This window comes from Tubulanus polymorphus, chromosome 5, assembly GCF_964204645.1.
Source record: "Tubulanus polymorphus chromosome 5, tnTubPoly1.2, whole genome shotgun sequence".
NCBI lineage: Eukaryota > Metazoa > Nemertea > Palaeonemertea > Tubulaniformes > Tubulanidae > Tubulanus > Tubulanus polymorphus.
This window is the reverse complement of record NC_134029.1, coordinates 4,862,514-4,877,972: the sequence shown is the minus strand read 5'-3', so window position 1 is coordinate 4,877,972 and position 15,459 is coordinate 4,862,514. Positions and strand designations below refer to the sequence as shown.

The window sequence follows — 15,459 nt, the reverse complement described above, 5'->3', positions numbered from 1 at the left end:
TTTTCCAATACGAAATACATTTTTCTAAAATTCATTGGATAAAATGGCCACTACACTTCCAAAATCGAACTTAATGATGAATTATCATGTACATTGACCGAAAAGAAAAAAAAATGAAAAGGAATATCCTAAAATACATAACACGTTTTTCTTTTATTATCTCGCCTTTGACCTTGATTAACATTGTACCACACGAAGTATAAACCAAACATTTGATTTAAATTCCTGAACGATTGAAAAATCGCTCCTCGCGCCCTATTCATTATGCACCGAAAATTAACTGATAAATTACGATTTTGATAGATTAGAATAGCTCAAACTGTACACAGAACATCAATATAATATGTAAAACATCGAGATCGATAACAAGCCTCAGTGCTACTGTGACAGTGAGACGTTCCTCATCTGTTGAACCACACGATTGGTTCACATACACACGTTGATTTGATTACGACAATATGATAAAATTGCGTTTGAGAAACCAGTGTCAGATTATCTTAGACACAGAAAGAGGCCTAATCGACTAGAAAATGTGATGACCCAGATTGTCATTGCTACCTTGGTCTGACTTTGTAACACATAGATCGATAAATACTATACTTGTATACATTAAACATATCGAAGAATAAAACGAAAAAAATATCGTTCTCGATCTCCTGCACGATAATGAATATGAACTCTTTCACATTCTTTCGCAAATTACCTTTAGATAATAATCTCTGTTATCAGATTTGATCGAAATCATTCCCTTCGCAATTTCGTCGGGAATATCATTTTGTAACGTCGACGTGTCTTCTTGTGCGTTGTATATCAAATACGTCGCTCCGTTCGCTCCGTTCTTCAAATCGTCCAGCTGCTCGTCTGGAATGACGTAGATCTTTTTCGAACGACCGACGGTTGTGGTGATGAAAGCCGCGTGTATTATGGAATTGGAGTATTGCAAAAGGTTGAAGACGGCGTAGTCACCGATAGGCGCTCCTAAAGATGAATAAAGAAAATTCATGAATTACAGTCAAAACACGCTATAAACATGGTGAATATAGGGTATAAAACTGGCCTTAAAACATATTAATATCAAGAACAACATGCATAAAAATCTTAGCAGCTCAACAAAGTAGTAGGGCCTAGTACTTGCCTTTTTGCTCGTTTTCCCCGCATTGTCGGCTGGAGTTATCTGTAATCCCTGAAAATTTGAGTATTTTCTCCATTAGATAACGCAAGTTATTCTATTATGGTAGATTGAAATCTATTATTAACTGATCGACTCTTAACTGAATGACGAGATGTAGCATGAAAAAGTCTTCGTACAAATTATGGATTTTGAAGTTGAAAATACATAAAGAAAGAAAAGATGATGGACGATGTCTGGGAATTAATATCTGCACAACAACAAATGCACACACTGAAATTCGAACCCCTTTCATCCAAATTATGCAAAACACTTTGAGACATAATCATACTAGATACGCCGCGACCGTGAGGAGGCATCGACGAAGGTCTGCCCTGATGCTGACTTTAAGAGAATTTGAGCATTAAAGTTCACTATTTGGTGACACTTTTCCATTATTTCTTGTTCAAAATATGTTTCTAAACTAACTTGATTGGAGGTCAAATTGCAGAAATGTACGTAGCAAACCTTTCTCCGTTTTCACTCAAAATATGTCAGGAACCGTAGCATTACTCGCATTTGCATATAATTTCTATAAGCCTTCCGGGGAGCACTTTCAAATTACATGCATCACGAGAACCTTTCAAAAAGTCTTCTTTCGTAAAAATGCCTGCTAAGAAAACTTGTACAAACAACAATGTTGCCACGAGCACTATCTTTACCTCATCCTAGCAATATCGGGATTGTGAATGAATTCAAGAATTCCACGATACATTAAAAAAAACTAGCGTTGAACATAGGGTAAAAGGATAATGATGACATTTGAAACATCGAACAGACGAAGAGACACGATACATGAATTCGAAAGTAATAACACAACACATTACAGTACTCACAAAATCCAAGTGAAGCGTTGACGAGACACAATGCAAACAGTGTACGATACATCCTGAAATCTTTTCGACCGTGTCGTCCAGCAGTCACCAACTTAAACTATTGCACTACATCGCTTACCGGTTATTTATTGACAGAAACTGAACGCGGCTAAATTTAGCCCGTTAAAACAACGGTTAAAAGTTCATTAATTTCATATCTCGATGAATTAAGTGAGTTACAACATCCCACGTTTGTTTCAAAATACTCACAGCGACTTCGGCCTTTTTATGGCTTCCTCAAAGTAGTCAATTCGTCTCATTGTCGTGTCGTGTCATTTCTTCATATTTATAAGTGTGGAGCCACTCCCTCCACTTTCACGCGAAGATTCATTAATGATATTTGTGATAGATATTCAAAATAAGAAACTGTTGATGAAAGTCCAGACGAACAGCGTAACAAGTGTTATTTTAGTAAAACTGAAATTCAATGGTTTCGTCTCACATCACGTCTGATTCAGTTGGAAAGGTGTATTTATATATTTGCGCACAATATTTTTTTGGGAGTGACGTAAAACTGAAATATCCATAGTGAAGTTTGAGTAAACAAATATTTTTTCCAATTTCTAAGACTAAGACAATCGGAAATCGAAAGCGATGATTGGAAAATCGAATACAATTCTAGCAAAGATATCTCGAGCGGGTAAAATAAGTTTTTTTATTTTTCATTTTGTTTTCGTCGATTCGGCTTTCTATGCCTGTACATGTGAAATAAAGTTGTTAGTTGTTTAGTTATCAAGATAAGATCGATAGAAACCTCAAAAATACTTTGTTTATTGCTCCTGATTTTGAAGAAAAGTTAGATTTTCTCAAGGTAAGAACTATACAAATGAAAACGCGCCAGTTAGTGCCACGAATAAACTTATTGGCTAAATCGCTTTTATTTGCAGTTTATTTTACTTATCAAGAATTAAAATCGGATAAAAACCTTTCCCAACTCATTGTATATCTAAGATAAAAACCCACTATTTACAAATAAAAATAATTTGATGATCTCTAGGGTGAGATCGAAACGTCGCATTTTATATATTTCAGATTGTTCGAATAGATAAATTTCTTGATTTTAAAATACTTTTAATCTGTAGATAGTGGGTTTTTATCGTATTATCCGTTCACCACGTTTGAGTGTGGTTATCGTTCTATCATTGTATATCTATTTTGAATGAGACAATTTTCAAATCGACAACTGAACTATGAAGAGCTAAGTAGTTTCTTTCCTTCCATTTGATATAAGGAGATCAAGGAACTTTGATAAGACACTTAAGATAGAAAAAATGGCCATATCTAAATGATCTATTAGTTTCATTTTCAAATAGATGGAAATCAACGTATTTTTTTCTTCAACACGCGGCTGGGGAAAACGAGAACCGTCTGATATTTGATGAATTTAGTTGCGGTGTAATTTTGCAGTGGGATATCCCTCGAGCAAAAGCGTGTGTATTTTCATCGTGTATTTTTGGTAACGCTGTACAGACTATATTAATCACTTAGCGGCGAGGAAAAGCCAGACCCGGAAAAACCAACATCGAGATTCTTGGCAACTCGGTCGGTACTTAATCGTGTCGGGTTAATTTTCGATGAATTTCAAGAGTATGTGACTAATACATAGATTAAGATTACTATTAAGAGTTTAATTTCTAGCAGAGATGAAACTGCCCACGTCCATTGGTCCGATCCGTCCTTGAATAGTGGCCCAAGTGTTCAATAAATTGTACTAAGTGGATTGTTGTTATATAGTTAGTTTTTAAAAAGGTTCTCAAAATATCATTTATTACGATCTATAATACTTATTCCAATTTCACCAGAAACTGCGCTGACTAGTCAGTCTTATGCTTTGAAAAAAGACATTTGAACACATCGTGTATTTTTTCTAAGCACTCGACAAAGCTGGTCAATGAGGAGATGATTCGCTGTTCCCATTGAGTCCACTGCGGTTTTCTTAGCAACCCGGCAGCATGGCGGGGGTTTATTTAGGGTGCTCGAAATACGCTCATTCATTCACTCATTCATTCGGGTGACGAGGGGTCACCGAAATCGCGTGCGTTAGTCACGCATTAACTAAAATATGTGTGTCGTCGCGGAAAACCCAGACAGTCTATTTTCGGCGCTGCATCAATATAAATATCGCTTTATCGCCGAGAGATGGGCCAAAAAGCGAAGAACGGCGCAGAACTCGCAAGAAGAAGAGAACATTCTAAACAGCCGATAGTAAACTACAGAGTATTCGATCACAAAGAAGAAGCTATATTTCATATACAACGAGTGATGGAGACTACACAACAGTACATGTTATTTCTACTGGTGGCAGCAATGGTATCTACACGTCTGGTCACAAGCGCAGCCTCTATTCCTGGTAAGTTCAGCATTATATTTCATCGATTTTGCTTATTTCCGATCCGTCTAAGCTATCCTGACGATTCTAACGCATATTCAATAAAAACGTTTGCCATTTTCGTCGGCCGCGCTTTACTCTCATAATTGAACGGGAACTTTGAGCTTATCATAATCAACGAATATAGTTCAAAGTTCACCCAAATATACCGATAAATACTCGATAACTTTCGCAGTTATTGCTGTGTCATAAATGCGCAATCAGAAAGTAGTCATGAGCAAATAGTTTGATATTAACGGTCAAGGTTAAGAGGATGTTTATGAAGTGGCGGTATTTAGGCTATGCTGACTGATTTTTTTTTCATTTCTTCTAACACATTAACACACTATTGATGTGTTACCCAACCACCTAAAATTTAGAGGTATAGATTTATCTAGTAACAACTTTAGCCATTTCTTCCCAGATAATCGTTTGTTATGGTAGAATATGTTGTCATGTATGCTTGCTTTTATCCGTTAGTACTAGTTACTACATGTCATGTATAAAAACATCGAAATGATGGTAGTTTGAAGTTAAATGTTTTTGTTTTCCTTTTTCTGAGTTCCGTTATTTTTTTACTTTTACCGGTTTTCAGACAATATTAAAATGACCATATCGAGAACATCGGCCGGTAGAGGTGACAGTGTAGATATACTCTGCGAATCGGCGATGAGCAACTCGTTTTCACTGCTGTTAGAACACGGCGACGATATGATTTTATCCGGTCCTGATTTCGGGAATACCTACGGCAATCGCGTATCAAACCTGGCAATAACCGCCAGTAATCAGTGTACCCGTCCATCGTCCTGTATACACGTGCGATTATCGAATCTCCAATTGAAAGATGCCGGTGCTTATAAGTGCAGCCAAGGCCGATATTCTCAAATCAAACATCTGAAAATCGGTAAAAACTAACTCTATTTACTTTATATTTACCGAAATGTATTGTATCGTATTGAATGTATTGTATTTGTAGAAATTTATTGTAATGAAATTAAGCACAATGATGGTCTATTTGAAATTAACTTAAACTTAAACTTTCTTGAAAAAAGTTTTCTTGAACTTTGTATCATTTCAATAATCATTGCTTTAAGGAGATTTTTTAGTTAATTCTAATTTAATTCCGTATCCGATCATCGAAAAAACTGTCAAAATTCCGTTTTCTTTCTAAGTAGATTCGGTGCTGATTCACGGGCCGGATTCAGCTATTCCCGAAGGCGGAACTATCCGTATCAGATGCGAGATCCACGAACCAGTCATCTCGAAATACGTCATTCTCATGGGCAAGAACGGCATGGTACAAAATCGTCCAATAGATGTCACTAGCGATGATCGCCGAGTAGATGTTGAATTCAAAATTCCCAACGCCAAGCTAAACGATGCTGGTTCATACCAGTGTTTCCATAATAACCACTACAGCGGGAAAATTAGCGTACAAGTTGGTGAGTTTTATAGCGCTATTTGTTTCACGAACTATCGTAAATATAAACTAATTCTTATCGTTCGTAATGTATTTACCATGAAACCGGTAACAGTGATGTATTGCGTCTAGACTACTAGACTGACATTGAAAACAATTATCAGTCAATAACAACGAATACTTACCATAACTACGCATAAAATGAGTCACATCTTCTATGACAATGACAGGTTAAATTACTACTTCTTATTACTTACATTTATTTCATTCTGCCTGAAAAATGTTTTTTTTAAAATATGACCACTACTTACATACTACCTACTTTATAATTGTCAGCGTTGTAACTTCAAGTTGGTCAATGAAGTTAGAAATTATGTTGACATTCAATTGTGCTATTCTGATTACACCGTTGGGTTTGGTTATTATTCTAAAATGTCTTCTTTATTTCATTATAGGTATGTTCGTAGTCAGTGCCAATTATCTAGCTCCCCCTATCGGCGGTGCCGTAGATATATCCTGTACGAGGGTTGCAAATGGCCCCATAGACACGACGAGCAAGTCGTTGATGCTAGTCGGACCTTCCGGAAACCTGGTAGTTGACGGAACGTCCTGTATGACTTCAGATCCACGTGTAAACGGCGTTAGATGCGTCGCGGGGATGTATTTGCACGTGCAGATACGACAGTTCTCAGCCGCCGATCAAGGAGAATATTCGTGTCATTTCGGTAGATTCAAATCCGAGCCGTTGTCTCTTTCAGTCGGAAAACCAATAGGTAGGTTATTTTGATTCCGGTTATTACCCGAGTTCTCATATCGAGCGTTCGTACTCTAAAAGTTCTCGATTTAGCGTAATCTTTCTTTCTAAGACAGTTGTTATTCGCATTACAGCCGAGGTGACAATTGAATCCGACAGTAGGGTGGTCGAAGAAGGCGACAGCCTTGGTCTGAAGTGTAGACAGATCTCAGCGATGGTGAGCCCTGGACATCGTGAAAAATCGCCTATCGCCTTGTGGAGAAAAGACGGACAAAGCAAACAGCCATCTGCGACGATGTTCGCGTACGGTTGCAACCCGACCAAATTACGAGACGGTGTTCGCGTCACTAAATGCAACCATAAAAGCTTAGACCTTACAATTAATCACGTGACCCCGGATGACGCTGGCTGGTATTTCTGTAATGTTAATTCGCAGAAGGCGTGGACATACGTACACGTAATCAAAAGTAAGTTTAGCGTATAGCGACAGATTTTATTTCAGGCGTTTTAAATTCGATGAAGTAAAGTTTCACGTGTCAAAAATGTGCTTATGAGTTTTACGACTTATCTATTTTTTTTAGAAGATTTACAACAGCGCACTACTGAACCCACAACGACGAAGAACAGTGCAAGTTCCGCAACGGCCAGCGTATCCATCGCCAAGTGAGCGAAAAGCAGCTACGATTCATGACAATGAACGTCATATTTCCTTCCGATCTCTTGCATTTTCCTCGCATTTTCTCATTCTTTTAACATTGCCCTGATCTCTGTCTATGTGATGTAGGTTTGTTTGTGTTTTCTCTATATCACGTTGTATATAATCGGTATTCTTCTTCTCGATAGTAAACAGATCTCAGATCATATACTATTATATGATATGTATACTATCTTTAAGCGAAACTACCCCCACATCTTCTATGCTCTCACTGTTACGTCATCTGGAGGTCATGGCATTTTGTAAATAACTATTCTTGTAGGTTAATCATAAGATGTAACTTAATTTATTTCAACACATTACGAATATAATAATCTATTATACCGCTTACAATATGTATAGATATATAGAAATGATATCATAATTCAAATAAGACCATTTAATCTAAAACTTTATTGTATCAATGTATATAACGAATATCGTACGCAATTTAAATGCATTTCTTTCTAGTCTGTAAATATTTCAAATTATACATAAATTATATGTGTGTTTAAATAAATACATGGTTTTTTCAAGAAATTTCTATTAGTCTGATGTTGTTGATAAGTTTTGATACGACATAGTCTCTCGGTCTTACAAAGAAAACAATTTCCAACTTAAAATCGGACAAATCGGAAGAGGATTTCTCGTACTGACTGTCACTCCTCGAAGCCAAAGATCCTCAGGAAATATCGTATGGAAGAGTTACATTTGGAAATTCGATGCTTGAGAGGGACGTTTTTCTGGAAATTCTAAGGCAAAACACTGGTGAAATTCCGTAGATAGTGCATTAACTCAATTGATTTCCCTTCATTTTGTACTACGCAAAGCAGTCGAGGATCTTGCGCTGTCGGCCCTATACACGGCACATAAAGAACTTAAACCCCTTGTAGGTTAAGTTTAGTTTGTAGTTTAAAATTTGATAAGTGAGTTGGGAATCGTGAAAATTTTGTCAAAACGACGAAGAACGAAAGTCTAGACTATTCCCGGAAATAATTTCAAAATGAATGAATAAAACATCGTCATTTAATATCTATATAGCTCTGAATCATGGTCGCTTCTTGCAATACTATCATCACGAGCGTTCTCGAGTTTTCACCAAGGTGTTGACCAGTTAATCTGAAGACCTGTTGACTCAGCTCGATCGTAGAGCAGCAGCTGGACTCATTTTTTCGTTCGTTTTCTGGCGTTAAGCACATAAATTTGCCAGGTCGTGAAAATATATCGGCAATAACACTTACTTCCGTGGCAACATTTGTTCGGAATCGCTGCGAAATTCACGAGCGCGTGACTCACTGATGTTGGTAAAATTGCGACACGTAGCACAACTGTTAGATATTCCAGCTTTGCATTTCATCGGGAAAAGAGTGATATCTCGATTGGCTGCAGTTGAAATTCCATTTTGAGGATTTGATTTCGATTTCGCCGATCAACCTCGCTTAAAGAACGATAAGGTAGGCTAAGCTTTTTCACTTTTGTATCTAAAGGCCTTTGTTTCATTAAAACAAGGACGTGAAACAGTTTTTCGAAAAATATCATACAAATTTTCTGATTTCGTAGATGGTCAGACGTGAAACCGTCTTTCGAAAAATATCATACAAATTTTCTGATTTCGTAGATGGTCAGATATACATAAGTCTTGTATACACACGCCATGTACATTTCTAGATGCCGTGCTTTTGTGAACTAGCCCCTGTATATATTGTTCAATGCTAAATTGTGGCGTTGCATGTGAACAACAGTGGTAAAACAATCACCCGTATCATAATCGTTTCAGACTTTGCAATAAATTGGGTTCTAGTCGTTAGATGCGAAAATGGTGAGACATGTAATACTGAAGATTCGCAAGTCTCCATTGCTCGTTGTAGCGGTGACTTTCATCGCAATGTGCTTACATACGATGATCGACTCAACTTTGGTTCCTCTGTTGCCCGTTATTTTGCGCAAGTTCGAACTAGGCGAGACGAACCGATCGATTTTTGATTCGATCACCGAGGATGAGTTCCATAATAAAACGAACAACGGCATCAATGATTCAATAACGGACAGCGCCAACAAAATATCGACGCAATTGGGTTACGTCATAGCCGCTCGGCCGGCCGCTGAGGTATTCTTCAACGTAATAACGGGCTTCGTCGTTGATCGTCTAGGCAATCGTTGGCCTATGTTAATCGGAATGATTTTCAACGCCGGAGCCGTGGTTGGATTCGCTTTCGTACCGAATTTCGCCTGGTTGATCGTACTACGCGTGGTTGAAGCTATCGGGTCTAGTCTATCGGTCGTCTCGTGTCTGGCGCTGGTAGCTAGGACCTTTCCCGACGACGGCAAACGAACAAAAGCCCTGAGCACGGCGTATATCGGCTACTCTATCGGACTCATTCTCGGGTACCCGTTGGGACCGGTGGCTTTTGCTTTATCCAGTTTATCTACTCCATTTCTTATCTTGGCCGTGGTTACATTACTGGATGGAGCCATGCGACTGGTTATCATACAACCCGACATCGACCGAACTTCTTCAGAAAAAATCAAGTTCACCTACTATTTCTCGCTGATAAAAGACCCGTATTTCGTCAGCGCGTTGCTGTGCTGTTTTTGTCTGTATGTCGGGGGTGGTATATTTATGGCGACTGGACCGAATTGGATGATCGAAACGCTGAACGCCGAAATGTGGCAGATGGGTGTAATAATGTGCGTCAGTTTATGTTTCATGCTCATTGGTGAAGTCATAGTAGGTATATGTGGTACTAAATACCGCTGGCAGTTCACCTTAGCTGGAATGTGGCTGTGCGTGGTTGGGATGGCTTTATATCCCGAATGCAAAATGATCTGGGTTGTTATCGCTCCAGAATGTCTGTTCAGACTGGGAGCTGGTATCGTTATTTGCTGTGTCGGCACGGCTCTCAGTTATATTACCGATATACGCCATAAACCAGGTATTTACGGACCAACATTCGGTCTGCTTACTGCGTCTAATGACTTGGGATTCGTTTTGGGTCCGATCCTCGGCGGGGTTTTGGTAGATATCATATCGTTCGCGTGGCTCTACAGAGCGGAAGCCATGTTTATCTTTATCATTTCACTATTCGCACTGTCTCTTCGCAATATTCCGGAAAGAGTCAAACTTCCCGTGACAAATGTTGACGTTACCGGGGTTCAGATAACCAGTGAACCAGCATTAGATGAGGTTGCTTTGAATGACTCTGCACTGTTGAAACCCACATCAGACGAGGTTGCTTTGAATGAATCTGTACCATCGGAAGAAAATGCATTGGCCATTTGAAAAATAATAGAAGCGTCCGCTTACACTTCTATAGAAAAATATGACCGTCGTAATGTTTGTAAATGAATTAGATAAACACGGTCCATATACCAATAAATGTCAACAGTAAAAATATAACATATGAGACATTCTGTTCCGCCTGTAATTAGAGTATTACATAGGTTTTGATATTTACATGGATATGAGCGATGTTATTCGTAGGTTTTTCATTTTTTTCACAAATCACTTCACAACTAACTAATGAACTTAAGTTCCAGTAAATTTGTTACAGCTTTCCAATTAACGTATTCGTTTACGCAGAAAAGCGCACTCCTTTTTCTAAATTGTGCGTCTATTCTTGATTTGTACTGTTATTTCTTAAGTGATATAGATTCTTACGTATTTTGCGATCGGCTCTGTATACTTACATTTTGCAAAATTTTGTACGTTTTGACAAAAATACATATCTCTTTCTATCACGTATTGTTGGTTGACACGAAACAGTTTACAAGTGATATGAATTCTTACATATCATGCAATCGGTTAGATGAAGTTACATTCTGCAAAATCGTGTACGTTGAGACAGACATAATGTATATTCACTTTCTTTTATGTATATTTGGTTGAAACGAAATAATTTATATGTTTCTTACGCTCTATGTTGTGGTTTTCGTTTTTACGTGTGCCTATATCTCGATATGGTCATAACTTCAATCGAAAATTAATGGTAGTTTTTATGTGTTATATATCATGCATTTATTATGTAATATGTATTACGTATATTCTTTGTTTATTGTGCATAATTTCGTCACAAAATTTGATAATGAATTGATCCAACCGGCCAATTTTGGCATATAAGAGCGCATAAAATATCCATACGTAATCTATGTTTAAGTTCATTTAAACGTTTGTATGTTGTTACATTTCTTGTTCAATCGAGACGAAAAATAAAGGTATATTCATATTTATCCAGGTTTTATTCAAGAAAGTTACGTTTGCTTTGCTTTTAATTGTACGTTTCATTTTAAGGATTCGTTTTCGATTTCGTGGATCGAATTCCTCGCAGAAGGAGCGATAAAGAAGGCCACTTCAACTCTGTATCCACAGGCCTTTTTTAACAATAGAAAATAAGGAAAATATAAAACTATTTGTTCTAAGTGCTGATTTCGGCCACATTTTGGACGCAAGTCGAATATCTTCATACCTGCATCTACCCCTTTAAATGTCAAGCATAGACATGAGGCTTAACAAAATATCGGATAGTGTCAAACTCCACATAAATAGCAGATTTTGACAAAAGAACACACAATTTGGATTGTCAGTTTTATACATACAATTACAGTTACAGTTTCTCCACGTAAATAACATTCGCACAGAACAAAAAACAGGTTTTTTATTTACGCAGTCAATTCAGAAACGCAAACGGGTGATTCATGAACTTCAACTGGTCTGTCATTCATTGTATCTGACCACTGATGTGACGCAGCCACGTGCTAAGCGCAAAACTTCAAGACCGGTCATTAGGGTCACACGTGAAATTACCATGACTAAGTTATATTTTAGCTCGGTCTGGTTAACACACTAGGCGTTTTGTTTTGTACAAGCCACAGTACGTTCTATGCATGGTGAAAGATAGTGTTGCTCGTGTACAGCAGTTGTAAAAAACCTATGCTTATATCATTATCATTTGAGACTAATTGACGACAAAATTGGGTTCTAGTCGTTAATGCGAAAATGGTGAGACACGTAATATTGAAGATTCGCAAGTCTCCATTGCTTGTTGTATCGGTGACTTTCATCGCAATGTGCTTACATACGTTGATCGACTCGACTTTAGTTCCTCTGTTGCCCGTTATTTTGCGCAAGTTCGAACTAGGCGAGACGAACCGATCGATTTTTGATTCGATCACCGAGGATGAGTTCCACGATAAAACGGACAACTTTTCTACAACGGACAGCGCCAACGAAATATCGACACAAATAGGATACGTCATAGCCGCTCGACCGGCCGCTGAGGTACTCTTCAACGTTATAACGGGCTTCGTCGTTGATCGTCTAGGCAATCGTTGGCCTATGTTAATCGGAATGATTTTCAACGCCGGAGCCGTAGTTGGATTCGCTTTCGTACCGAATTTCGCCTGGTTGATCGTACTACGCGTGGTTGAAGCTATCGGGTCTAGTCTATCGGTCATCTCGTGTCTGGCACTGGTAGCTAGGACTTTTCCCGATAATGGCAAACGAACCAAAGCCCTGAGCACGGCGTATATCGGCTACTCTATCGGACTCATTCTCGGGTACCCGTTGGGACCGGTGGCTTTTGCTTTATCCAGTTTATCTACTCCATTTCTTATATTGGCCGTGATTACATTACTGGATGGAGCCATGCGACTGGTTATCATACAACCCGACATCGACCGAACTTCTTCAGAAAAAATCAAGTTCACCTACTATTTCTCGCTGATAAAAGACCCGTATTTCGTCAGCGCGTTGCTGTGCTGTTTTTGTCTGTATGTCGGGGGTGGTATATTTATGGCGACTGGACCGAATTGGATGATCGAAACGCTGAACGCCGAAATGTGGCAGATGGGTGTAATAATGTGCGTCAGTTTATGTTTCATGCTCATTGGTGAAGCCATCGTAGGTATATGTGGTACCAAATACCGCTGGCAGTTCATCATAGCTGGAATGTGGCTGTGCGTGGTTGGGATGGCTTTATATCCCGAATGCAAAATGATCTGGGTTGTTATCGCTCCAGAATGTCTGTTCAGACTGGGAGCTGGTATCGTTATTTGCTGTGTCGGCACGGCTCTCAGTTTTATTAACGATATACGCCATAAACCAGGTATTTACGGACCAACATTCGGTTTGCTTACTGCGTCTAATGACTTGGGATTCGTTCTGGGTCCGATCCTCGGTGGGGTTTTGGTAGATATTATATCGTTCGCATGGCTCTACAGAGCGGAAGCCATATTTGTTTTTGTCATTTCTCTATTTGCACTGGCTCTTCGCAACATTCCAGAAAAAGTCAAACTTCCCTTGGCAAATGTCGTGGTTACCGGGGTTCAGAGTAAACCCGCATTAAACGAGGTTGTTTTGAACGAGCCTGCTCCGCCGGAACCCACATTAGACGAGGTTGTTTTGAATGACTCTGCTCCGCCGGAACCCACATTAGACGAGGTTGTTTTGAATGACTCTGCTCCGCCGGAACCCACATTAGATGTGGTTGTTTTGGATGACTCTGCTCCGCCCGAACCCACATTAGATGAGGTTGTTTTGGATGACTCTGCTCCGTCGGAACCCGCATTAGATGAGGTTGTTTTGGATGACTCTGCTCCGTCGGAACCCGCATTAGACGAGGTTGTTTTGAATAAGTCTGCTCTGTCGGAAGAGAATGCATTGGCCATTTAGAAATATGGTCGTCATTTTTGTGTGCAATTGAATTAGACAAACACGGCCCATATGCCAATAAATGTAAAATATAACACATTATGAAAGTATCACATTTTGAATGGATATTAGTGATTTCACTTATAAAAATTTATCTGGAAATCAAGAAGTAACTATTCAACTTAAGTTGGAGTAAGTCCAGTAAAAGTTTGCAATCAATGCATGTCGTTTTTGCAAACTGTATTTCCTTGATTTGTATTGTGATGTCTGAAGTGATATGGGCTCTTATTTATTCTGCTATCTGTGTATACTTACATTTTGCTAAATGCTGTACGGCGAGACAGACATGCATATCAACGTTTGGTTGAAACGGAATAATATGGTATTGATATAGATTAATTACATATTCTGCAATCGGCTCGATAAACTTACATTTTGCAGCATTTTGGACGTTGAGACAAAATGCATATCCACACTCTTTTATGTATATTGGATTGAAACGAAATAGTTTATGTTTCTTACGCTATATGTTGTTGTTGTTGTTGTTGTTTCTACGTTTGCCTATATCTTGATATTGTCTAGACCTTAATCGATAATGAATGGTTGTTTTTATACATTATCCTCAATGCATTTATGTATTATGTATTTTGTATATTGTTACATTTCAAGTTCAATCGAGATGAAAAATAAAGGTATATTCATAATGTACAGGTTTTATTCAAGAACGTTACGTTTGTTTTGCTGTTTTTTACGTTTTGTTTTACTGTGAATCTGAATATGGCTATTAGAATGAAAAACGGCAAGGTGTAAGTAAGTAATAAATGATAGATTTAGAGGACAGCAAGGTCAGAGGTTCTAATTCCGTTCATCGGGTCAAACTACGTACCACTGCTGGTTCCTGAACAAATAAAATTTGTTAAGGAGTGGCAGTGTTCTGTGACGAAATACAAATAATAGATTTACTTTTCCAGTTCTATGTATTGATATCAACAGACCCTGAACATAAAGCTTAAGTCACTGACGAGCAAAGGATTTGTGAGGGCCATAAATTGAACCAGGTTATCAAATGATATACGGTTCGTTTTCCGTAGAAACAAATTAGCCGAGATCACACGAGCATTTTTGGTCCGGGCCAAATTTGGCCCGGAACAACTGTTCACACGGGTGCCAAATGGGCCCGAGTCTGTTTGGCCCGGGCCAAATTTGGCCCGACCAATAACGTCGGATCAGGCCTGAGCCAAATTTTAGCACCAGACAAATGATTGCATTTGAATTTCAATTTGGCACCGGAAATGATCCACTTCGCTTTGTCTGAGCATTGTTTAGTAACGAATGAATGGTTTGCGTGTGAAAGCACTCTCTAATTAGGCACGGGCTAAATTTGGCCCGAGCCTGATCCGTGTCAATTTGGCCCGGGGCAAATCGTGTCCGTGTGATCGCAGCTTATGTTCCGACGAAACGTTGGTTGTTTTGTCAGACTCATCCGCCATCTTGTGACCAACGGGTTCGTAAATGGTACCGCTGTCGTCTGCAG

At 38.7% G+C, this 15,459-nt stretch overlaps 4 protein-coding genes across 8 annotated transcripts; 3 read left to right on the top strand and 1 right to left on the bottom strand.

The window, feature by feature from the left end:
• Window positions 1-155: 155 nt before the first annotated feature.
• LOC141906375 (uncharacterized) lies at window positions 156-6,318 on the bottom strand. Of its 2 annotated transcripts, XR_012619322.1 has the most exons (3): window positions 6,154-6,318; window positions 1,136-1,183; window positions 156-978 (listed from the first exon to the last, which is right to left on the bottom strand). XR_012619322.1 is itself a non-coding variant. In XM_074795628.1 (2 exons), exons 1-2 carry the CDS (start codon window positions 1,206-1,208, stop codon window positions 683-685), a joined length of 369 nt encoding a protein of 122 aa, XP_074651729.1. In that variant the 5' UTR covers window positions 1,209-1,316; the 3' UTR covers window positions 156-682. The 2 variants fall into 2 exon arrangements, 1 of the variants encoding a protein (XP_074651729.1); XM_074795628.1 differs by lacking the exon at window positions 6,154-6,318 and having other exon boundaries at window positions 1,136-1,316.
• LOC141905299 (polymeric immunoglobulin receptor-like) lies at window positions 4,168-7,797 on the top strand. Of its 4 annotated transcripts, none has more exons than XM_074794133.1 (6): window positions 4,168-4,393; window positions 5,007-5,315; window positions 5,584-5,853; window positions 6,287-6,604; window positions 6,720-7,052; window positions 7,170-7,797. In XM_074794133.1, exons 1-6 carry the CDS (start codon window positions 4,183-4,185, stop codon window positions 7,250-7,252), a joined length of 1,524 nt encoding a protein of 507 aa, XP_074650234.1. In that variant the 5' UTR covers window positions 4,168-4,182; the 3' UTR covers window positions 7,253-7,797. The 4 variants fall into 4 exon arrangements, with proteins under 4 accessions (XP_074650234.1, XP_074650232.1, XP_074650233.1 ...); XM_074794131.1 differs by having other exon boundaries at window positions 7,167-7,794; XM_074794132.1 differs by having other exon boundaries at window positions 5,587-5,853; window positions 7,167-7,793.
• A 1,567-nt stretch (window positions 7,798-9,364) lies between these two features.
• LOC141906131 (chromaffin granule amine transporter-like) lies at window positions 9,365-11,343 on the top strand. The gene has a single exon (XM_074795340.1). The coding sequence runs from the start codon at window positions 9,444-9,446 to the stop codon at window positions 10,557-10,559; it is 1,116 nt and encodes a 371-aa protein (XP_074651441.1). The 5' UTR covers window positions 9,365-9,443; the 3' UTR covers window positions 10,560-11,343.
• Window positions 11,344-12,272: 929 nt separating this feature from the next.
• On the top strand, window positions 12,273-13,946 carry LOC141905409 (chromaffin granule amine transporter-like). Its single transcript, XM_074794263.1, has one exon. It carries the CDS (start codon window positions 12,273-12,275, stop codon window positions 13,944-13,946), a length of 1,674 nt encoding a protein of 557 aa, XP_074650364.1.
• Window positions 13,947-15,459: the final 1,513 nt, after the last annotated feature.

What these genes read in the sequence shown, in the direction of transcription:
- LOC141906131 (XM_074795340.1), top strand. Translation starts at nt 9,444, where the DNA reads ATGTTAATCGGAATGATTTTCAACGCCGGAGCCGTGGTTGGATTCGCT.
- LOC141905409 (XM_074794263.1), top strand. Translation starts at nt 12,273, where the DNA reads ATGGTGAGACACGTAATATTGAAGATTCGCAAGTCTCCATTGCTTGTT.
- LOC141906375 (XM_074795628.1), bottom strand. Translation starts at nt 1,208, where the DNA reads ATGGAGAAAATACTCAAATTTTCAGGGATTACAGATAACTCCAGCCGA. An exon ending in CGGGGAAAACGAGCAAAAAG is followed by an intron (nt 979 to 1,135) that starts GCAAGTACTAGG and finishes ATTCATCTTTAG; the next exon opens with GAGCGCCTATCGGTGACTAC.
- LOC141905299 (XM_074794131.1), top strand. Translation starts at nt 4,183, where the DNA reads ATGGGCCAAAAAGCGAAGAACGGCGCAGAACTCGCAAGAAGAAGAGAA. An exon ending in AATCAAACATCTGAAAATCG is followed by an intron (nt 5,316 to 5,583) that starts GTAAAAACTAAC and finishes TTTCTTTCTAAG; the next exon opens with TAGATTCGGTGCTGATTCAC. An exon ending in GAAAATTAGCGTACAAGTTG is followed by an intron (nt 5,854 to 6,286) that starts GTGAGTTTTATA and finishes ATTTCATTATAG; the next exon opens with GTATGTTCGTAGTCAGTGCC.